We start from the raw sequence: 24,841 nt of genomic DNA, 5'->3' as shown, positions 1-24,841 counted from the left end.
TTCCTCATTGTTCAGATGTACTATCTGCCTTCGGGGCACTCTGCCCTCTTTCAGTCTCTGCACAGCACGGCTAATAGATTTGTGAGCCAGCTGCGTGCTGCGCTGCTGTCTAACCTAGATCCAGCCTCATACTGGACACACGAGACCCAGATCATGTTTTTACACAGGCAGTTCACATTCACAGACGGCCAGATCGGTCTAGAACAGTGGTTTATTGAGCCAGTGGTTTTCAACCCTTTTCATATCAAGGCCCATTATTTATTCTGCATTTGAGCCATGATGGGACCACCATTTGATGACATTTAGCCTCTCAGACCCAAAGCTTACGATATTTTGTTGTCGTTGGATAATATTTTGTCCACAATTCCATGCTGTATTGATGTTAGTACCATTAGGAGAGATAACAGGCAAACGTTGATCAAAAATAACAATCATTCTATCTTATCTATCTCTATCGATAAATGCACCAAGTCTCTGTCTGTACGTACGTATGGTGGTACTGGGCCGGCACCCTGGCCGCGTTCCTGTGGGTCTGGAACTTCCGGGGACCCCCACACGGAGTTGCACCACTCACTTCACACGGATGTGATTTTTAGCAATAATTTAACTTTTGAGAGTGTAACATGTATGGTTTCATTTTACGCTCTCAAGAGTATACTGTGTAAGGGTCCATTTGGTTACCAACTCACCATCATTTAGCTGGGGACCACCTGGAACCCCCTCAAGGACCAGTGGTGGTCCCCGGACCACTGGTTGAAAACCACTGGTCTAGAGCAAACCTGTATTGTTATTTTTTACTCTGCTGTTAATTTTGCTAATGTGTCACAGGTGCCGCACAAAAAGTGCTGTTCATCTTGTTATTGGTGTGTGGGCGTTGTGAATGATATCGGTGTGTGAATGTGTGAATCTCTTGTCAATCAGAGTTTACGGTTACACGACACACGATGTGTGAATGCTGCCGTTTGGCAAATGTCACTTGTTCCTGAAATCCTGACTCAGATATACGATGGTTATACATAGCAGCAGCTGCAGTCAGTCAGGCGGAAAGGGGTTGCAGGTGTTTGTGTGTGCGTGTGTCCATGGGTCAAAGCGTCTGGAGACAATAGCCAATAACATTGCAGGAAGTAAAAAAGGTCTTTTTGACCTTAGGTCAGCTTGTGTGGCCTTACTACAGTCATGCGAGTGTTAATGGCATTTAATGTTTGTTAGGGACAAGATGACGTACATTTTCCCTTCATTGTCAATGGCGTTTTTAAAACAAACATTAAACCTATAGGAGGGGCTAGCGCCCCTCAAAAATCGGAAATGTGAAAAGGCTGCTGGCTTAGTTTTTAGAATTATAATATCTCGGATTCTTCTTCTTTTATCAAAACAACTTGACTTGCGGCTCATTTCTATAAACGATATGATCGCCGGTTACAAAATGTATTATTTGGGTGAATTAAATAACATTCGTGGGACACGTTACATAGAAGATTTTTCACTTCCTGCTTATACGTCTTAGAGTATAAATTCAGCCACCAGGTGGCGTGTTGGCGGGGAATGAGTTAACTCATTCCATGCCACGTGACGCCTTTGGACGCCTCCCCTTTATCAATAAAGAGAATTTAATGTTTGTTTTGACACCGTTTGTTTTAAATCACCATTACATCATCTAATCATATAGCAACATGAGTTAGACTTTAATATATTAGCGCCCCTCACTTCACACGGGTGTGATTTATTCCCCCCATCGCACCGGAACCAGAGTGTTACAGGTGCTAGCACTAGCAGAATGGAGTTGTGAAAACCGTAATCAATATGTATCATTTTTCTGCAGAGGTCTGCAGTACCGGTTGACAAGAGCGTGCACTTTTGAACCAGCTCATGCACACACCCGCCCAGCCCTCTCTCTCACCACTCCGGTGCAGTGAGTGTGTGGTGGTCTGCTGTGAGCACTTGGCTGTGATGAGATTGGAAGTGACGGAAGACTGTTGTTGTGGAAGAGAGGCTCCCGCGAGAAGAAATGGCCAGTGCAGTCACATCAGACAAGGCTTTAACCACTTAAAGCCCTATACTGCATACTTAAATATCGCGAATACCCGTAGTAGGCCACATTTAGACTGCAGTAACATCAAGTCAAATCCGATTCAACATTCTTTTCCCCCTCAAATCCGATCTTTTGGCCCGACCTTTCACACTGCGGTTTGCAAGTGACCAGAGTCCCGATCTGTGTGTTCAGACTGGCAGCCAAATCTAGCCTGAATCAGATCTGTGCCACATCAAGATTGGAATCTGATTTGTTTAACCCATTTTGACCTGAGATCAGATTCTAAAAATGTCTTCCACATCCTGACAGTTTTCTGAAAAAGCTATGTTTCTATGTCAGTCGTTCTTCGATTTTTCAAAAATAGCAGACCTACAAGCTCGTAGCGTGCCACTCAGATAAGATTCCATGTGACTTGTATGGGACCTGTCCGCATTTAGACTTATTTAAAATTGGATTTCAATCTTAATGTGGCACAGATCTGATTCAGGCTAGATTTGGCTGCCAGTGTAAATGTCTACAAGCTCAGTTTTATTCGCTTTTGTAAGCTTCTGCTATTTTAGAAGGCCTTTCTTTCCATAGCGGTCACTAATATATAAACAAAAAAACAAGACCAAAAAAAAAAAACTGTTATGGCCCGGACGGTTACCGCACGGTTACCGGACGGTTACCGCACGGTTACCGGACGGTTACCGGGCGGCGTGCCGCGGGTTCAACTCCCGAGCCTGACGGCCTTTGCCGCGTGTCACTCGCCATCTCTCTCCCCCTTCCCTGTCTGTCTACTGTCACTAAAACAACAGTTATTGTTGCAGAAGAATGCTATAGACTGCATAGGATTAGGTTCATTGTTGACCTGGTCTTCAAGTTTATTCGAGGCACTGCTTTGCTCTCTCTGCACTCTGTTTACACGACTATTTATTTACCTTGTTGTTTATCGATCTAAGCTCATGCTTACTCTGCTTCTTCTGATTTTGCACTTAGAGTAACACTTGTGCAGCAAGTTGCTCTGGATAAGAGGGTCTGCTAAATGCAGACATCGTAAAGTGTAATACAGCAACTCAAACATCCACATAGAACCACAGAAAACTCCTGTCTGTTTTTGGCGTAACTCCTTGTGCCCAGGCACGTGCACATATAGACATCAAAGGGGGCTTCAGCCCCTGCCCTTTTACCCATCTGTAAAACCAACTGCCCTCTCCAGACCATGAATGCAGCATTTGCTACGGTGAAAGAAATGAAAATACCACTCCTCTCCTTTCCATGCCATACCCAAGAATTGCTTTTGTGATTTTTTTTTTCTGATTTCTGATTTTTTCTTCCTGATCTTGAACGCAGCATTTTGCATTGAAAGAATTTGTTTAGAAATCCATGTCATCGGCGCATCTCCAGTATAGCAGCCAACGAGTGTGGGGTCGCGCCAGGGAAAAATAGCTGTAGATCGGCTATTTTCTTCCAAAAGTGCCCTCTTATGGAATTTCAGCATCCGACTCCAAAAATAGCAGCTCACAAGCTCACAATGCGTCCAACGAGTGCCCTTTTTTACAGCATTTCTGCTGCCTCCTCTGTATCACTCTCTGCACGTCACTGATTGTGCCCCCATTCCCGTCCCCAGGTGTTCCACACATACTCCAACGAGGACTACGACCGACGCAACGAGGAAGTGGACCCTGTGGCGTCGTCGGCCGAGTACGAGCTGGAGAAACGGGTGGAGAAGCTGGAGCTCTTCCCTGTGGAGCTGGAGAAAGGTGAGATGCAGTAAGACTCTTCCCTGTGGAGCTGGAGAAAGGTGAAATGCAGTTAGACTCTTCCATGTGGAGCTGGAGAAAGGTGAGATGCAGTTAGACTCTTCCCTGTGGAGCTGGAGAAAGGTGAGATGCAGTTAGACTCTTCCCTGTGGAGCTGGAGAAAGGTGAGATGCAGTTAGACTCTTCCCTGTGGAGCTGGAGAAAGGTGAGATGCAGTTAGACTCTTCCCTGTGGAGCTGGAGAAAGGTGAGATGCAGTTAGACTCTTCCCTGTGGGGCTGGAGAAAGGTGAGATGCAGTTAGATTGGGTTTGGTTTGATAATTCCTTTGGTTTTTGAACGAGGTCAGCCGTTCTATCGGTCTCATTCTTTCTTTCATTCATTCTTTATTTCTTGTCAGTTAAAAATTCTTGTTTTTCTGTCCTGTTAAAAAACAGTCAGACCTCTCTGAAATTAACTACTGTACTATTCTGTGCTGTACAAGCCGTGTGTGTGTGTGTGGTGTGTGTGTGTGTGTGTGTGTGTGTGTGGTGTGTGTGTGCTCACACGTGCGTGTGTACGGAAAAAAAGGAAGCTCAACAGCACCACTTTGTCACCTGTTGGTACTACAGACAGAAATAGGGACCCTAAACATAACTCAAAAAAGGTTGTTAGGCTTTGAGGCTAAAATTTCCTTAAACCTTAATAGAATATATGGATTTAATAGAATCATTCTATTCTAACTTTGTTTGCTCTGCTGTCCTCTTTCCCTGCGGACTCCAAGGAATTGAAATGAAACCTCCTTCCCTTATTCTGTGTGTTTGTCCGAGGGTTATTCGACTCAGGGATTCAGTATTTTCCACGCACCTGAAATAGAATGACGACTAGCATACAATTTGGGATTCCTCCATCCACTCTGGTGTTGTTATGTAATACCAGACCGGCTTGTGAATCATTAATACAGGATATGGTACAGAGAGAAGCGGTTGGATTCCTCAGTGAGGGGAGTTTCCCCCAGAGTAATCTAGTAAGAGAGTGACGACACGCTTTGATCTCGCCGCAAAGCGGGTGCCTATGGGCTATAGTTCCAAACATTGGAACTATCCCATTGAGATAGAATGAGCACTTTCGCATTCCATTGTTACAATGGGACTCAACGCTAGTGTCGCCACTCTCTTACTAGATTACTCTGGTTTCCCCTACGCTGCACGTTTCTCCTTTTCTGCGAAGCCCCTGGCTGTGTGTTCAGGAAATCACCCTCTGTACTGCCCCTCTCTCCATTAATAAATCAAAGGTTCTGGTCTGGTATCCATTTGTCTGAGCGTATTCATCTGTCCATCCATTCTTGCTGCGTTCAGTCCAAATATACATTGTTAATGGTACCCCAACTTTTGACCTGAAAAACCTGTTCCACTAAATCCATGAAGGAAAACTTTTAATATTTGATGTAGGAGGGTATTAGGACCAATGAAAACTATATCACATTACTATTGCAATTTATTTATCTTTTAGCTTAGATTGACTGGCCCATGATGCACACAGAGTGGTGTACCCATAGACATATAAACGTAGACCCCCTTTCTGGCTCTGGAGTGTACAGTATGTGCTCAAGGGAGGGCAAAACCTTCCCGAGATTCCTTGCGAAGCACCACGGAAGCATGAGCGTGCGTCACATAGTGCATGTTCGGGTCTGTAAGTCCCGGAAAAGATGCGCTGTGATTGGCCAGTAATCACTTGATGCGTGATGTAACGTGCCTTCCACACTTCCGGCGTACTTCCTCCCCCAGTGTAAATTCTTCCGCCCCTCCCGTCGACACACATCGCCCCAACGAACTGCAGCGGCCAATGAGGCATCTATTTTTTTTACATCTATGGGTGTACCCACTCACACACATCCAGCTAATTGCCAGTATTAATTTAACCACGTTAACTTTGGCATCCCTATGTTGGGGAAATGTTCATTTCATGATCTTTTCTTGTCCGGAATGGGCGGAGCAGCTAATCTCTGGCACCACTGGACTGATTGCCCTGAAACGTTGCGCGCACACACACACACACACACACACACACAAATAGATCTAATTCTTATACGATTTGTCCTTTTTGTCCGATTTGTGTTTGTAGATGAAGATGGCCTGGGCATCAGTATCATCGGGATGGGCGTCGGGGCCGACGCTGGCCTCGAGAAACTGGGCATCTTCGTCAAGACTGTGATTGAGGGCGGAGCCGCAGAGAGGGATGACAGGTGAGGAGAGCAGTGTTGAGTTTTACAGCACATTTTGATTTTAGTTTTAGTCATAGTCTCTTGAATAGTTTTCCTTTTTTTTGTCACATTTTAGTCACCTGGAATGTTTTAGTGTCTGTCTAGTTTAGTCGACTAAATATCATAAGGTTTTAGTCGACTAAATCTACAGTTGATTTAGTCGACTAAAATGTGTTTTGGTGGGCCTGGTGATGCCGTCGTAATGACAGATTTTACACAGATTTTTACAAAATTGCCGATCTACAAGCGCAATGCGTTGTGAGCATGTAGATCTGTGTAAAATGACTTATACTGGATCTCTTGTCCACTAGTCCCTTCCTAACATTTTAGTCTAGTTTTGTTTTCAGTTAGTTTCCATTTAGTTTTCGTGAGTTTTAGTGAAAAAAGGTACTCGACAAACATTTATTTTCATAGTATTAGTCGACGAAATCTACAGTGGGTGAGAGCTGTTCTCTGAATGGCTGTGGTCGTAGTGACAAGCCTCTGTCTATCGGTTTTAGATGGTGTACAGCACTGGTTCACAAACAGTGGGTCGGGACCCATTTGTGGGTCGCGGACATTATTATTATTTCAAAACATTTTCAAAAAACATTCCCAAAAAAGCAAAACTTTTCATGAATTAAACCAAAATTCAATGATTTTTTTTCAGTAACTTCCATAAGAAATTAAGAAATTCCATACATTTGAAGAAAATAAGTAGTGAAAATAGCCGATCTACAAGCTCATAATGCTGCGCGAAGCAGCACGTTGTGAGCTTGTAGATCTGCTATTTTTGCTAGGTTGGATCCCGGAAGAATGTCTTAATTTCTGTTTTGGGTCACGGGCTAAAACGTTGGGGAACCACTGGTGTACAGTATATATTCCATGTACAGCTCACCAAACATGCATGGTTTCTTCATGCTCAGTCCTTGTCAGATTAAGCACTATGCACGAGGATGCTTACGCACTAGGGCTTTCACTTCTAGTGATTTTTACTAGTTTCCTAGTTTGACTAGTCGACTAGTTGTTTAACTAGACCTATACCTATTATGTATATTTGAACATTTAAAAACTGTGTGCATTGGTGACTATAACTATAATCTAGCTGATCTTGAGGCCTACAAAAACAAGGATTTATTTTCTCATCAACTAGTCAACTAGTACCAACAAGGTCAACTAGTGGATTTACTAGTCGACTAGTTGAATAGTCGACTAGTTGCTTAAAGCCCTATTACGCCCACCAAAGTCCTTGTAGCTGGGCCGGCCCACAGGAGCTAAACTGAAAAAACAAGAAAGTGGCCACACACACTGATAGCCAAAGTGCCAATATTCTATTTTGGACGCAGCAGATTAAGACAGGAAACAAACGTTTGGGCCGTTAAGCCTTCCCTGATGAAGGCTTAATGTCAAGTTTAGCCGCTTCTGTGCCACGCTTTTAACGATCAATCATTTCTCGGTAGCTGCTTTCGTTTTCGTCAGAGCGCTGTTACAGTATACCGCGTCGACCGCGAGGTCGCAGGGATTTTTAATTGAGCTCCTAAAAACATGGATGTTCTGTATGATCACCTCAATCCGAGCTTCAATTCCGAGATAAACGCCGCTAAAGATCGTCGCTAAGATTAGTATGGACGGAGGGAAAATAATCAATGACATCACAATGCGGAAGCGAAGTGTTGCCAGGCATAGGAGACGCCAAGAAGAACCGGTACAAATTATATTAGCGATGCTGGATGCATTATAAACGAATGGGTCGTTCGATGTTGTCCTAGGCACACTGGGACTATTAATAAAAGTCGTCCAATGTCGCCTTTAGCACAGAATGAGTTAACCCATTTTGGGCGGGAACCCCTTTTGGTGTTAACATTATGTTATTTCATTTCAACCTTTATTTAGTTCTCGGAGAACACACTGAGGTCTGAAACCCTCTTTTCAGTGGTGCCGAGATTACAACACATCAACAATGTACAATGGGGGGGACAAAGAAAACGAAACATAAATGAATAAAGTAAATTACTGGTAATAATAAAGGAACATTACATAGTGATCAACTCAATTAAAACAGGTACAGTTGATATTTACCAACGTTGATATATCAAGTTGAAAGTGATAGAGAAGGAAGAGAGCTGTACTTTAGTGAAGTTTGTAGGGTGTTCCAGGTATGTGGGGCAGCGCACTTGAAAGCAGATTTTCCAGAAGTAGTGGAGGTATGTATTGTCTCAAGCATCAAATAATCTTGAGAGTGTGTATGATAAGAAATAGTTTTCCATTGTAAAAGAGAGTTTAAATAAGAGTGAGTTCCCAATTAGAGCTTTATAGATAAATAAAAACCAGTGTTGGTCTCTTCTTGTCGCAAGGGAGGGCCAACCAACCTTATTGTACAGTATGCAATGATGGGTGTTATAGCTGTCGCCTGTTATAAATCTGAGGGCAGAATGGTAAACTGGGTCTAAGATTTTAAGTGTGGTAGCTGATGCGTTTCTGTATATAATGTCCCCGTAGTCCAAAGCGGAGATGAAAAGTGCTTCAATTAGTGTCTTTCTAGTAGGCCAAGGAAAGCAGGATCTGTTTCGGTAAAAAAAGCCAAGCTTCATTCGCAATTTCTTTGCTAAAATCTCAATGTGTGTGTTAAAAGTAAGTTTCTCGTCCAGCCAGATCCCGAGGTATTTGTAATAAGGTACTCGTTCAATGGTGGTGCCATTTGAGGTGTATAGCTGAGGCTCATTTTCATTTAAAGCTCTTCTCTTAGTAAAAAACATAAGTTTGGTCTTTTCAGCATTTAAAACCAGTTTTAGGTCCAGCAATGATTTCTGGAAAACATCAAAGGCAAGTTGCAACATATGAGTAGATTTCTCCACAGAGTCTGAGAAACAATATAAGATTGTATCATCAGCATATAAATGTATATTACAGGTCTGTAATGTATTTACAGTATTATTGATATATATAATAAACAGTATGGGACCCAAAATCGAGCCTTGGGGTACTCCTTTAGATATATGGAGGAACTCTGATTTTACAGTTCCAACTTTAACACATTGATGTCTCTCAGAGAGGTAATTTACTAATTTTTAAACCATGTAAACCATTAAACCATTATGCTTTAGCTATTGAAAAATAGCAGATCTACAAGCTCATAGCGCGCCACCGAGTGGCGCGCTACGAGCTTGTAGGTCTGCTATTTTTGAAAAAAAATCGAAGAACAACTGACATAGAAACATAGCTTTTTCAGAAAACTGTTAGGATGTAGAAGACATTTTTAGAATCTGATCTCAGGTCAGAATGAGTTAAGCAGCATGAGTTCAGGATGGGATCAAGAGGGAGCGGCACATCCACAAACATAAAAGAGAGACACTGCCAGACAGTCACGCGATATGTTTGTCCCCGTTTTGTGCCTTGTGGGTAAAAAGAGAGAAAGAGCAGGCTATGAATTTGCACTCCTCCTGTGTGCCGCTGTGCGCACATTCATGCTGGTTTGTTTATATAGTCAACCGTGAACAACACTCTGAGCACTCAAGCTGGGGTTATATGGAAGTGATGACGGCTCCCTAGCAGGCCATTTTGGGTTAGCTTCCTCTGCTCCAATCTCTCTCTCTCTCTCTCTCTCTCTCTCTCTCTCTCTCTCTCTCTCTCTCAGGTTCACAGATTAAATATGCTACTGTATATAAGTACTCAGTGCATTATGACAGCTGTGTTGCTCTGTGTCTGCATGATGAACCATAATGTACTGGAGTCGTTTCCTATGGGAACGTTTCAGTAGCAATAATAGTGTGTGGAGATCGCCATCGCCGTGTATTGAGTACCAGCAGACCTGTGCACACTTCCTCACGAAGAATTTCCTGTTTGTTTTCTTATAACATTTAAGAGAAAACAATTTTCCCCCCGCAAGTAGGCGTACAGTACAACACACTCTCTCGTACGCACCACAATGGCACAAAACCAGACCACAATGCACCAAAACAACACAACATAATGTAACCAGTTAGGGCCCTGGTAGGGCCGGTCCTTAATTTTCGGGCCTGTTGAGAACTCTAGTTTTGGCCGGCTGCCGAGCACGGCTGCGCTAATAACTTTGGGGCAGGCTCGTCTAGAGTTTGGATGGACAGTTATCAGTCCAAAGGGAGACATCGAAGAGGAAGGACGCGTGGGGAAGGATCAACATATGGAATGTCAGAACAGGTGATCTAGGTGACCGTCCAGTCTTCTCCATGTATGGCTATCCAGGGTTTGACGTGATCTTCATATATGGAGACGGCCATATATGGAGTGTGTCACGACCGGACGGACTGAATGACAGGTTTTGCAGGTCACAATAACATACATGTACTGTACATGCACAACACAACAAAAACACAACAGACATGTGGTTCCTCTCTGGTACTGTAAGCTGGTAGAAGGGCAGGGGGGAGGTGAGAAAGAATGTAATTTCCTATCATCATTGCCTCAATCGCTACAGAGCTCTTAATGGTCTGACACACAGACACACACAGACACACAGACACACACACACACACACACACACACACACACACACACACTCACACTCACACTCACACTCTCACACACTCACACACTCACACACTCTCTCACACACTCTAAGAGGCAGACAAATGGGCATTGTACCATTATGATGTCTGTTGCTGATGACCTTTTTGTGTAGGGGTAGAGACTAGAGTCAAGGGGGAAAGGGTAATATATCTTTGCTGTGGTTTTTGGTACCTACCTCTCTCCCCCACCTCTCTCTCTCTCTCTCTCTCCCCCTCCATCAGTCAGAGAGACAGCAGCAGATTAAGATACAGCCAGAGTCATGTTCCTGTGAAGGTCACCATGTGATTGAGTTTGCAGCTGATTGGCAGTCACCTCTCTCTCTCTCCTTCTGTCCACCTGTCAGTCTGACATATCTGTGTACATTCACATGACAGCCCGTGCCTGATGTGTTTTCAACGCCACGGGCAGATTGAAGCACACACGCTGACACACTGCTGCATGCTGGGAGCGTGTCGAGTCCAAAGCGAAGGGCGACTGTCTGCAGATGTGCCCGATTTGCACGCCCTGTGCATGTATGGAACAGTTCATGGATAGGAAGACATCTGCACTTCGCCAAGTGCCATGGCAAAGTGACTTAGTGACACTGAGCAAGGCAGCATACGCACAAGTGCTCAAAATCTTGTGGGTGTGGGTTGAACTGAAGGTTGGGGGGTGCACAAACAAAAAGCAGCTAGTTTCTACTTTCTCCTTGATTGGCCTTAGAAAGAGATAGATTGGTTGATTGAACAGTTGATTGATTGAACCATTGATTGTCTAATTATTGATGAATTGGCTCATTATGTTTAAAATCACATTGATTCAGACTTCAGAGCCTTAATTGCAACAGATTAGCATTCTGCCTGCTGCCAGCACTGCAGCATGAGGGGGGTTGAGATTTAACTGTCCTACACAGAATACAAAGTTTAACTCAAGCATGTCACAATACATTATGGTCCTTTTTAATGTCAGATTACCTGAACATTAATATTAAACATTAGCATGAATACATGAATATTATTATGTATTATATTATGTGTAGCACATTGCCTGAGGCAATGTGCTACACAGTAAAATCCTCAATGTTAATTCATCCACTGTGTGGAGTACTTTGATTGATTGAATAGTTTATTGAACATAAATGTAAAAACAGCAACAGAGTACAGTCAAACACTCAGTTCAAAAGCGGTCTTGTTTCCATTAGGCCCTATGCAATCAATTCATAGACATGACATGAAGAATAACAACAAGATTCAATATCATTAATAACAACAAAAGATCAAAAACATTTCAGGGGGGAAAAAAACTATGCACAGTGTGGGAAAAGGAAGGGGAGCGGGGTGATCACCTGTTTAAGGTGGATATTCAGGCCTGTTTTTAAAGATGTAGGTGATCTGCATTTCTTTTTAGGGAGGAGGGGGTCAGGGCATTCCACGCCTGGGTGGCCTTGTTGTAGAAGGAGAATTGACCCATGTTTGTTTTGAGGGTGGGTGGTACCAGATTGTTGTTCACGCTCCCTCTAGTATTGTGGCTGTGGGTTTAGAGGTAGTTAGTCCGGTATGCAACGGACCCATAATGCGCAGGATCTTAACAGTATGCTTAGACTCCATGGCTCCATGTCGCTATTAGCCCTCCTAAAGGCCTTTGAGCCTGCTTTCCTTTGTCTGTAGGTAAGGCAATACTGGAATAATGGAATGTTTTGCGTGACGCTCTTCATAGGCCAGCTCATTTGTTATGTGCATACTTCTTGCAGTGGTTTTCCCCGTATCGTTCTGAAAAAGCCTGAAGCGTATAAGAGTATTCCATTTCTTGCTAATTATGTATTTTGGCAGTATCATAATGATCACATTTCCATTGTCACTGTAGGATGATACAGTAGTACAGTATCGATATTGTGTATCTATCTAAAAATGTCTCTGTCTGTACGGCTGTAATCCACGTAACCCAAGAACCGTTCGCCCCACCGACTTCAAATTCAACATGCACGTTGTAACGGTTTCCTCAGTAGCTTATTTGGGGTGCCAGGCAGGCGTGTACCTACCAGAGAGGAACTTAGCCTCTCCTTTTTTGTGTAGCCAGGTGGTGTCAAGGAAAACGAACAAAGGACTCAATAAAAGATAAAGATTGTGTGTTAGATTGGAACAGTATTTGTATTGAAACCAGGGTGCATGGGTTAGGTTACAACATTATTTACTTTTCAATGAAAACAAAAGCATCAAGTGGCATTCAATATTCAGAACGAAAATCAACAAATAACAAAACCCCAACAAAATAATGTAATAAATGGTCAACTCAAAATCTTGGGCACAAATGGGGTTATTAATTCAATTCACCACTCGTTTGAAATAAAGCAAAATTGGTCTTTGAGAGTTCAGTTCACACCCCCACAAAGATGCCGTGCCCGGTGTCGAGTCGGTCGGACCCACGGTTGTCCAGAACCGCAACAAGAGGCCTCTGCCCGGGCTCTGGACAGGGCCCCTGCCCAGGGTCCATATATGGAGCTGGCCTGTTCTGATATCACTCTCCATATTTGGTCATGCCTGACACAGAACTCCATATATAGAAATAAAGGAACACAGAGAGAGAGATACAGAAATCTCCATATATGGGCATAAAAGGGACACAGACAGATGGGTGGAACAGGTACTCTGACACGGGTACAACAGGTATTGCATAGCCGGGTGGGGCTAGGATCTGCAGCTTCCATCGTTACAGACTCGGTGCTCTACAGCCGGGCACCGGTCTAGTAATATCTAATAATATATAGAATATCTAATAGTATGAAAAGGGTTGAAAACCACTGCTGTTCAATCGCATATATGTATGGAGCTTACTAATGACGGCTGTCCTTTGTGTGTTTGCATGTCAGGATCAAAGTCAACGACCAGATTGTGGAGGTTGATGGGACCAGTCTGGTGGGAGTCACACAGAGCTTCGCTGCCTCGGTCCTCCGAAACACAGCGGGAGTAGTCCGGTAAGGTTGCACGCACGCACGCACGCACAACACGCACGCACGCACGCACGCACGCACGCACGCATTTTCAGACAATTAAACAGTGTTAAACTATTAGCCTTAAGTAGCTTATTTTTCTTTTTTAAAGCTACAGACGGGTTCACTTTTCATGAAGACACTGAAGGGCCTCTTTACAGAATCAGATCAAATACATTATTGTTTAATAAGGTCAGTCATAATAAGAACATCATATCTTTCATAATTTGTTTGTTTTTTTACTGTAAAATTGTACATGGCATTCATACTGTATGAGCTACAGCGTGAAAAGCCGGATTAAGAAGCCGTGCCCTCTCCTGTCACAGAGTGCCAATGAGAACTGGCAGACCTTTTAACCTCATCTCAATAACTGAAATGAGTTGAAGTTATGGTAAAGAGAGGGCCATTCATGACTAAAGACTCCTGTGTTGTTTTAGAAGAGTCTAGTCTAGTGTTTGGCAGCCAAAACCAGCAGAGAGCCAGACAATAGACACACAGCATGGCAGGAAGGCTTTGATTTGGGGAAGCCAGTTCTTGGCCGTATGACCGAGAAGACTCATTATCCAACTCTTTTGAGTTATCAGTATACTTGTTTTCCTGTTTTGGCAGCGAATGGAGTTGTGCATTCTTCTCCATTTCTTTCTTTGACAGCTAATTTAGATTTTAGTCTTGTGAATAGTTTTCATTTAGTTTTAGTCACTTCATTTTAGTCACCTGGAATGTTTTAGTGTTAAAGTCTAGTTTTTCTCGACAGTTGATTTAGTCGACTAAAATGTGTTTTGGCGGGCCTTGATGCCGTGGTAATGACTGATTTTACACTAAATAGCCGATCTACAAGCTTGTAGATATGTTATTTTCAGCATGGAACCAAGTGTAAAATGTGTCTTTTACTTATACTGGATCTCTTGTCCACTAGTCCCTTCCTAATATTGTAGTCTAGTTTTTATTTGTTGACAAAGTTGTCAATATATTTAGTCGCAATAGCGTAGTTTTCATTTATTTTCCATTTAGTTTTCATCAGTGAAAAAAGGTAGTCAACGAACATTTTTATTCATAGTTTTAGTCAACAAAATCAACTCTGCTCTCTCTGATCCAATTGGATTCTCAGTTTACTGTTTCTCTTTTTTCTGCGTGTCTTGCTTCTGCCCTCCTGTTTTAACAGATGTGATCTGTAGTTTCCTTATGTATTATCAATCCACTGTAGAGTGCACAGTGAAATGCACAATGCTCTCCGTCTTCTTTTCGGCTTTTCCCTTCAGGGGTCGCCACAGCAAATCTCATCTGCCTCCATCTCACCCTGTCCTCTGCCTCCTCTTCTCTCACACCAACTAACTTCATGTCCTCTTTCACTACATCCTTAAATCTTCTCTTTGGTCTTCCTCTAGGCCTCCTGCCTGGCAGTTCCAACCTCAACATCCTTCTACCGATATACTCACTATCCCTCCTCTGTACATGCCCAGGCCATCTCAGTCTGGCCTCTCTGGCTTTATCTCCAGAACATCTGACATGCGCTGTCCCTCTGATATACTCATTCCTGATCCTATCCATCCCAGAGAGAACCTCAACATTTTAGTCTCTGCTACCTCCAGCTCTGCTTCCTGTCTTTTCCTCAGTGCGACTGTCTCTGAAGTCTAAAAACCATACAACATAGCTGGTCTCACCGCCGTCTTGTACACCTTCCCTTTCATTCTAGCTGATACTTTCCTATCACACATCATCACACCTGACACTTTTCTCCACCATTTCAACCTGCTTGCACTCGTTTCTTCACCTCTTTTCCACACTCGATTGATCTGAAATGTTGACCCTAAGTACTTTAAGTCGTCCACCTTCTTCACGTCTACTCCCTGCAACCTCACTGTTCCTTTTGGGTTCCTTTCATTCAAGGTCCAAGAGTTAGAATAGTTAGAAAATGGTGGACCCTGTTGGACAGTTTTTGTATTGACTTGTGCCTTCGTTTGAAATGTACCCATTCTGCATACTGTCAATCAATCAATCAATACAAATGGACTTAACGGGTCTCACTCTCTCAGAGTTAAATTATCGGTGAGGATTTTACTGTGTGCTGAGACTGCTGTTTTATTGCCATTAAATAATCCGTACAGTTGGTGGTCAATTACCTTTTTGTAACCCTGAACACTCCCTGAGCCAGAATGACAGGTGGTGATGTGAAGGCCATCTACTGCATCGCAGTGGTGGAAAGTAACCAAGTACACTTACTTAACTCTTTGAGCTCAACGTTTAACCCATTTTGACCTGAGATCAGATTCTAAAAATGTCTTCTACATCCTGACAGTTTTCTGAAAAAGCTATGTTTCTATGTCAGTCGTTCTTCGATTTTTCAAAAATAGCAGACCTACAAGCTCGTAGCGCGCCACTCGGTGGCGCGCTATGAGCTTGTAGATCTGCTATTTTTAAATAGCTAAAGCATAACATAATGCTAACACCAAAAGGGGTTCCCGCCCAAAATAGGTTAAGGTCAAGTTTAGTGGCTTCCGTGCCCACCATAGAGCTCTTCAGCCGTACGCCCTTATTTTGAAGAGCCACCAGCTGATTTGGTGAACCGGAAGTAACAATCCATCATTTCCGGGGGAAGCGCTAATATACAGTAGTACTGCAAGGTCACGGGGAGTTATTTATTGAGCTCCTAAAACATGGATGTTCCGTATGATCACGACAACACGTCGCTAAATATCGTCGCTAAAGACAGTGTGGACGGAGGGAAAATATTCAATGACGTCACAACACGGAAGCAAAGCGTTGCCGGGCAACGGAGACGCCAAGAACCGATAAAAAAATAAACACTAGAGATGTTGGATGCATTATAAACTATAAGGGGTCCTAGGCGATCTGGGACTTTTAACAGCTTGACTGTGGGGATTAAATAATAATCGTGATCCAGATCTCCCTGCCTAGTTTTCACTAACCTTTGAAGAGCCACTGCGCCGACTTGATCGTTGCTTTTCATGAAAATCCGCTTTAAAATGGTGTATCGCTTGATCGCTTGTCGTAGTGTACTTAAAGGGGAATTCCACTCATTTTCAACATTTTACTATGTCATTAATATAGCTTAGAGCTGTTGTGTGGAAATAATAAAAAGTCCCCCCATTCTGTGTTTCCTAGAACTGGAGGTCTGAAAAATCATTTCTTCCCCATGTTAATGATTTTTTTCAGAAATGCCTGTTATCTCTCCTAATGGTACCGACATCAATACAGCATGGAAATGTAGACCAAATGTATCCAACAACAAAGGTTAGGTAATGGCAGAGCAGTCGTGTGCATGCTAACTGTGCCCAGCTACCACTCAGAGCAGAGTAATAGTTCTTCTGCCCGAAGGTATTATTATCAAACCCTGCTCACTCTCTGCCTCTTTTCTCACTTAACATCCACTTGCATCTTACTCTATCCTCTCTCATACGCTGCTGCTGCTGCTGCTGCTGCTGCTGCTGCTGCTGCTGCTCCTCCTCATCCTTCCTTCCTTCCTTCCTTCCTTCCTTCCTTCCTTCCTTCCTTCCTTCCGCTCACTGGAGGATTTATGGCCCACTGTCCTAGTTCTGCAGTTTCAACTAGATTTAACCCTGACTTCCAAGTGAATCAATCTAGAACTGTGTTCAGTCCCTCGGAGAGACGACCCCTTCCCCCACAGCCGATCTGTTGTGAGAACTCACCTTTTAAAAGGTCCTCCTGGCATACAGAGAGAACATAATGTCATCATATCTTTGAGGAATAATGTAAATACAAACAAAAGCTGGTAAGCATAGTATTCGTCGACAAAATCAACACTGCCTGGCACGGCCAGATTGGTCTGGTTTCCAGGCTACAAGAGGCCTGGCACGGCCAGATTGGTCTGGTTTCCAGGCTACAAGAGGCCTGGCACGGCCAGATTGGTCTGGTTTTTCAGGCTACAAGAGGCCTGGCACGGCCAGATTGGTCTGGTTTCCAGGCTATAAGAGGCCTGGCACGGCCAGATTGGTCTGGTTTCCAGGCTACAAGAGGCCTGGCACGGCCAGATTGGTCTGGTTTCCAGGCTACAAGAGGCCTGGCACGGCCAGATTGGTCTGGTTTCCAGGCTACAAGAGGCCTGGCACGACCAGATTGGTCTGGTTTCCAGGCTACAAGAGGCCTGGCACGGCCAGATTGGTCTGGTTTCCAGGCTACAAGAGGCCTGGCACGGCCAGATTGGTCTGGTTTCCAGGCTACAAGAGGGGAAGTGAGAGCAGAGCAGAGGAACGGATCCCAGGATGTTCCTGTTACTGTACATTAGCTGGTTTATTTGCCATGGTGTCACTGTGCACTTTCTTTCAGAAGAATCACTCAAACAGATTTGATTTGAGGGCCTTGAAGCCCTGAAGCCTTGTTTCACATCGCACAAGTTCGATTAACTCTCAGTGAATGTGGAAATGGGTCCACTTTTTTTACACTCTCAGAGTTAACAGATGTTGCCGACTGTGCACTTTTTATGAATTGAATAAGAAAAAGGGTTTATGAGCAAAGCCAGGGCTCTGCTCTTGGAAACGTGTGTGTGTGTCAGCACAGTGGGAGGCAGGGAAGAGACTAAATGGCTGTTTCCAGGCTAGCTGCTTCTCAGACCCCTGCTGTACTATTCCCATGAGGAGCCATCACTAGCTAGTTGGTAAAAAGGGGGTCAGGATTCACTCTCATTCTCTCTCTCTCTCTCTGGCTCTCTCTCTAGCTCTCTTTCACTCTAGCTCTCTTTCTCTCTCTCTCTCTCTCTCTCTCTCTCTCTCTCTCCCCCTCTCTGTCATTTTCAGTAAACTCTCGCTAGCATACTTGCTTGTTACTTGACATGTAGTTCAAAGGGAACTCTTCCACTGGAGCGGAAGGCATTTCCACAACAGCCATTATAATTATCTGGAGCAGCATTTCAGAGCTGAATTCATTTGATTGGATCGTGTGTGTTCTCTCTCTCTCTCTCTCTCTCTCTCTCTCTCTCTCTCTCTCTCTCTCTCTCTCTCCCCCCCTCTTTCCCTCTCTGTGTCACAAATACTCCATGAAAGACACACACACACACACACACACACACACACACACACACACACACACACACACACACACACACACACACACATACCTCAGCACACTTACAGAACCCCTGCTGTGTTGAGGAAAGTGTTCCTGAAATAACAGAGAAAAAAAATCAATGGTCCGTTATTGTATGAGGTTGAACTAGACGTGACACCGCTCTCTCAACCACTTAACCTATTTTATACTTTGCCGTGCGACAGTATCATGTGCAATAGCCTATCTACAAGCTCACACAATACACTATTTGTGTTCCGACAAAGAATATAGGGCTTTGTGGTTAGTAAAAGGCACATGTCCATTTGAGTTCACTACTAGGGGTGTAACGATACATTTTAACAACGATGCGATACGTATCACGATACATGGTTGACGATACGATACATGGACCATATTGATTACGTGCGCCCGTGCGCGGAATAATGTCAACATTTACTCCTCTACATGTGTTCAGATAGCTATAATACTGAATAATATTGGATATGCTTTTTTATTTTTTCATGTAACTGCCCCTATAGCCTACAGTTTATTAAAAGTAATGCAACTGTTACTTCATTCTATGGGTTTGAATAAGCAATAACATGAGCATAATGTACAAAGTGTGCTCATCATATGTGACCAGATTTGACAGAGTCTGCCATCGCGCAAATTCCAGCTTTTCACCAGAGGAGAAAACATCTTTTTTTCAAAATGAGTTTATAGCACAGGCAGACTCTAAACATACTGGAGCATTCTGAAATAAGTGTCAGAGCTGAAATCGACATGTATCATGTAGCTAGGTGTAATGTTAGAGACCACAGAAGTGAACCTTTCATGCCTGTTTTCTCAACTCGCTGTTTTCTGCAAGACATTACTCTATAAGCCATATCTCCCAAACTGGTGGGCCAAACTGAACAACCAATATGTCAATTTGAAGCTATGATTCAAATGGCAGTCCCTCAGTCAAATTTAGTCACATATGTTGCTCAGTAGTTGTTCAAGTTGCGCTCAGACCAATGAAAACTTAGAGGGAATATCGGATACGATACAATTCAATGATTTTAAATTGATACAGTAACTATTTAGCAAATACATGAAATATGTGTGAAACTTGTGGATAGTGCAGGTTTTAATTTAAAGATGTATTATTATGGATATAAATAAGTAAACACAGTGATTCTCTGGCAAATAGATGGACATTATATTTTAACACATATGAACAAACCCACACCTTGACATGAACACAGAGAATACACACATTTATCGATAGACCAATTGTAGCTATATGGAATAGAAAAGTAATTAAACCCATCTTTTTCTTTTTTTCTTCTTAAAATTGCTAAATACAATGCACAAGTACTTAGTATTGATTACATTGATTATTCACATTGCAAAACGATTCCATTTCAAGATGACCGTATGTATCTCTAGCAACAAGTATGTATGCTTGTATGCTGATTGTCCAGCTGTGTGTGTGTGGGTGTTGCAGGTTTATGATTGGCCGAGAGCGTCCGGGCCAGCAGAGCGAGGTGGCCACTCTGATCCAGCAGACGTTGGAACAGGAGAGGAGGCAGCGGGAGCTGCTGGAGCAGCAATACGCCCAGTACGATGCTGATGACGATGAGGTAAGACAAGGAACCACATAGGGGGGGGGGGGGGGGGGGGGGGGGGGGGTGGCTAATTTTGCATACCCCTCAAGGCTGTGTCCTTAGTCCCTTCCTTTTCACTCTTTACAATTCAATTCAAAGGGCTTTATTGACATGAGAAAACATACGTTTACATATACAATTTACTTACCATGTCCAACAAATACAATCTTACCAGCATCACATAATGCTGCCTCCAAAATCATTGACCTTTCCACCTCCAAGCCTAGCATTGGAAGTAGCAAATGACCCTGACCACCCCCTCAATCGTCACTTCACAATAATGCCATCTGGACGGAGATTGTACTTTGAGTTGGGAAAAAACATCGCTTTAGTAGGAGTTTTGACCACTCTGTCAATGCAGCCTTAAACGTGTGTGGTGGTGGTGGGGGGGTCCCTGGAACAACATATTTTCAGATGGGGGTCAGCGGCCACATACATATAATTCTGGGGTTCCTTGACATGAAATAGTTTGAGAACCACTGATATAGAAACATAGATTATTCAGAAAACCTAGAAGACATTTTGTAGAATCTCGTCTGCTTCCTAAATGGGTTAAACAGCTTCCTCCCGCTGGCTGCTAGGCTGCTGTGCTGACTCTGCTGCATGTCTTATTATCTCTGTACCTGTACTCCACACTTTTATCTATTTTTATACATCTTTTAACCACTTAAATCCTAGATACTTAGTTCATACATTGGCAACTGGTGGCCCGGGGGCCACATGCGGCCCTCACCTTCACTTAACAGTTTGACTGCGGAATTAATTAATCGCAATGCCCCGTTGACTGCCTAGATCTCACTAACCTTTGAAGAACCACCGTGGCGATGTCATCGTTTTTAGCTCATTGGGCTAAAAACAGCCATAGCCACTTGCTGACATCATCACATTTGTGATGACGACTATGGCCATTTTAGCCCAAGGAGTGTTTTATGTGCAAAACTAATGCTTGGAATGGATTCAGCATCATGTAACCCCCATAGTTTGACACGTCACATGCTACTTAAAGCATGATGAAATTTCGATTTTTCTTTCCTTATAGGTTGTTAATGATATGGTCACATATTATGCCAATTATGAAAAATTGCATAACATATGCAAGTTATCATCCGGCAGTTTCTACATGCCGGGGACCCATACTCAACATTTCTTTCTTTTCAAAATCTTTTTATTTTGGTTTTATAACAGTATGGATGTCAAGTCACAGGTTCATAGAAAAAATTAAAAATAAAACATCAGATTTTAGTGTCAGTGACTCCGAGGTAAACAAACGTATAAATCACAGAGTACTCAACATGCCTATGGGTTCACATTCTGGCAAGTGGACTATATGCAGGATACATAAAGGAAATAAAAAGTGACTTACGTTGAGTCAATTATGCACAGGAATAGGACATCAAAATGGGAAGTCTGTCTCCAAAAAAATCTGAATCTCAGAACAGAACAATCGTGAATTTATTTCCAGTTAGAAAAGTGCATTTGAATATATAAATACACACACAGGTACATCTCCACCAAGCTGGGTGGAATTCCCATTTTTGCCATCAGGCTGTGTATGGTGTCAAAAATGGCACCATGTTTGACACCATATTTGGACAAGGCTTCAGCCCTATCTCTGACTGCCATTGACCTACACATAAATTCAAGTTTAAAAAAAATCATGCAAAAAAAAAAGAAAACATCTCCCCCTGCCCCTCGGCCTTCTAGTGGAGATAATGAGTGACAACAGGGTCCAACACAGTGCATGGAGAGCTTTCCTGCAGATTGGTTCTCGTTTCCATTCCATTAGTGTCCAGATAGCTACTGGCATTCTATTTTGACAGGTAGTTCATGTTCATTCCTTCACCTTGTGTCCCAGGGCTGAAGTTAATTAGGCATTTTCATTAGATCGAAAATCAGGAGCATACTTCTGGGTCACTGGGACTGGAGTCTTAATAGTGAGAGACACTTCAGCTCCACAAACAACTTCATACACCAGTGACACCACATTAGTATTATATTCCCTGTTTATCGCCCAAGTGCCGAACCTAATCTTATGAAACAACCATGACATTTAGATTTTTTTTTCTCGGGTTTTGGAGGGGAAAATGCCTCTTCTGTATTCTTAAACTAGCCCATATTATCGTACCCCGTTCCGTAGGTAAATAAACAGAAAACAAGGCTTAGTTCATGTATTTAACAAATCTAACCCTAACCCACCCTGAGGCACACTTAATCTTGGCCACTGTGTAGACAGAGCAATCGCATTCCAAGTCATGTTCATGCCAATTTAAGACAGCTGGCATGGATCTCAAAATAGTGGAATGGTAATGAACAGTTGGACGCAGTGACCAGTTGGAATCATATGCATTGCCCATTTACCATCCAACAGCAACAGAACTGACGGCTACACCTTCTTCGATCTGCCATTATTAATGTGCTATTAGTTTATTCAAATAACCTGTTTCTGGGTAGCAGCTTCTACCGAAAGGTATTTATTTCCCCTGCATGACACCAGTGTTGATGTGGTCGACTAAAACTATGACAAAAAATGTTCGCCGACTGCCTTTTTTCACTGACGAAAACTAAATGGAAACTAAATGAAAACTAAGCTATACTTTGATGACTAAATATAATTGACAATTTCATCAACAAAACTAGACTAAAATGTTAGGAAGGGACTAGTGGACAAAAGATCCAGTATAAGTCATTTTACACTGCTGCATTTTACACTGAAAATAGCAGATCTACAAGCGTTTTTCAATTGCTAAAGTATAACATATTGCTTAAAACACCAAAAGGGGTTCCCGTCCTGAATGGGTTATTATTCATAACACACACAAAAAAAACATGTTTTTTTAAATATACATTGATGATTTACACATTACGGTGTACCCTATGAATAATGGATTCGTTTTTTCACAATAACTAGCTTTGTTTATTAATCAAATCGCTCGCAACAGTTGAAGCGAATGAACAGTATCTTGCACAGAGACTCGTGCAGAGAAGTGATTCTAACTGTGTCAACATTACCAATCCATAAATATCTGTACATCAATAAAGGGCGCTGTGGAGTGGGGGGGGGGGGGGGGGGGACATAAGGAATCTGCCCTGCCTCAGAACACCAAAGTGTCCATAACATCCTTATACAACCCGTCCATTGGGTAAACAATTATGAAGCTGTTCGAGTGATCTATGGGCCAATAATGAGAACTCATCAATATTAATATTTCTATAAATACGTATTAGAAGAAGCTCTCAAGGATTCGTTGCTATCGGGCAGACACCTTGTATCTCCACATAATATATATATTTTTTCTTTATTATTATTCTTTACTTTGTTAAAAAGATGGAGTGCCGTGATTCTTTCCACCCTAACACATGATCATCAGGTATTATTATTATATAAGGGGTACCTGGCTGATAACGTCCCATAGCTGGGGGGTACGAATATATTCGTACTTCGCAAAAAAAGAGTTAACCAACAGTGTCGACAACAATAGCCGATCTACAAGCTCACAGCACGATGTGAAGTGTTGTGATTATGTAGATCTGCATTTATTCTTTTTTTTAAATATTGAACCAATGAAAAGTAGGTTATTAACAAAAGCTTGTGACTACATACTAACTACATTCGATTTATTCGAACACAGATTCTTTTTTTCTCCATTTCCTGAAAAATATCAGTTTTGGACATACAAGGTTTCTGCCCGACAGCAGCATCTATGCATGGAAGACTGGTATTGGGAATTGGGTCTCAAGAGAGCATATAGCTCTTTATATACATGAGAACACACACAGAATCACACAGATGTGTACATGCTTGTGTGTGTGCATTATCACATGCACCATTATACATAGCGTCTTGGACATGCTCGTGTATGCACAGCTGCTAGTACACACTTATACCGTACATAGACTTGTACACCAAACACCATGCAAGAACCATGTGTGCATGTTTGTGTGTAAGCATGCCCATAACAAAGCACACAGACACAAATGTACGCATTTGTTAGAATACATACTGTACAGTATGTGCTCACACAGACGGAAGCAGATTTATGTGTGCAGCCAAGCAAGCACTCATATGGGGAGACTGCACGCACGCACGCACGCACGCACACACACACCTCCCACTCTCTCTCCTCTCTCTTCCCAGAAGACAGGTCCTATCACATCATCCTCCCCTCTACAAATCAGTGTGAACCATTATGCACATATCATATCCCATATTACGTATTCATAGTTCACATCATCAACCTCCAGACAGCCACGGTGAGCATTCCCCTGCTTAAACCATCGCTTTCCTCCTCATCATGCATGTGCTCGCTAGCAAGTGATGCATGTATTACATGCAAATTGTTTTGTTTTTATAGCCCACCCCTCCACGATTGCTGACCCCGCCTCCTCTAAATGGGGCCCGTGGTGGAACCAAGGGGGCAGGCAGACTTTCCAACGTTGAAGCTCTGGGTCCTAGTGGTAGGAGGAGGGACTACAGGCGGACCCGTGGATTCATGACCGGGAAACCCCGTGCAGCTGGGCTTTAACGTTGAGCGCTCAGTTGCCCTACGTCACTCAGGACCTCAAAGTTGAGGTCCTGGGAGGGACTTCCGGCAGTCTTCCGGGTGCTTCAAAACGCCACTGAGCAACTTCCACTGACATGAATAGCTGGGGGGGCGGAGCTTCGCGCTAGT

The 24,841-nt window shown here is 43.0% G+C and overlaps 1 protein-coding gene across 3 annotated transcripts in view; it reads left to right on the top strand.

The window, feature by feature from the left end:
* ppp1r9a (protein phosphatase 1, regulatory subunit 9A) overlaps window positions 1-24,841 on the top strand; it is a 91,034-nt gene that overhangs the window by 33,049 nt on the left and 33,144 nt on the right. For all 3 annotated transcript variants that reach the window (XM_079523163.1, XM_079523162.1, XM_079523161.1), the window contains exons 3-6: window positions 3,639-3,771; window positions 5,873-5,993; window positions 13,381-13,485; window positions 20,012-20,147. In XM_079523163.1, the coding sequence (XP_079379289.1) occupies window positions 3,639-3,771; window positions 5,873-5,993; window positions 13,381-13,485; window positions 20,012-20,147 (495 nt within the window). The remainder of the gene's footprint in view (window positions 1-3,638; window positions 3,772-5,872; window positions 5,994-13,380; window positions 13,486-20,011; window positions 20,148-24,841) is intronic.

The sequence above is a fragment of the Electrona antarctica genome, assembly GCF_951216825.1.
Source record: "Electrona antarctica genome assembly, chromosome: 15".
Taxonomy (NCBI): Eukaryota; Metazoa; Chordata; class Actinopteri; order Myctophiformes; family Myctophidae; genus Electrona; species Electrona antarctica.
Note: the sequence above shows the minus strand (reverse complement) of the source record. Positions and strands in the feature narration are given on the sequence as shown.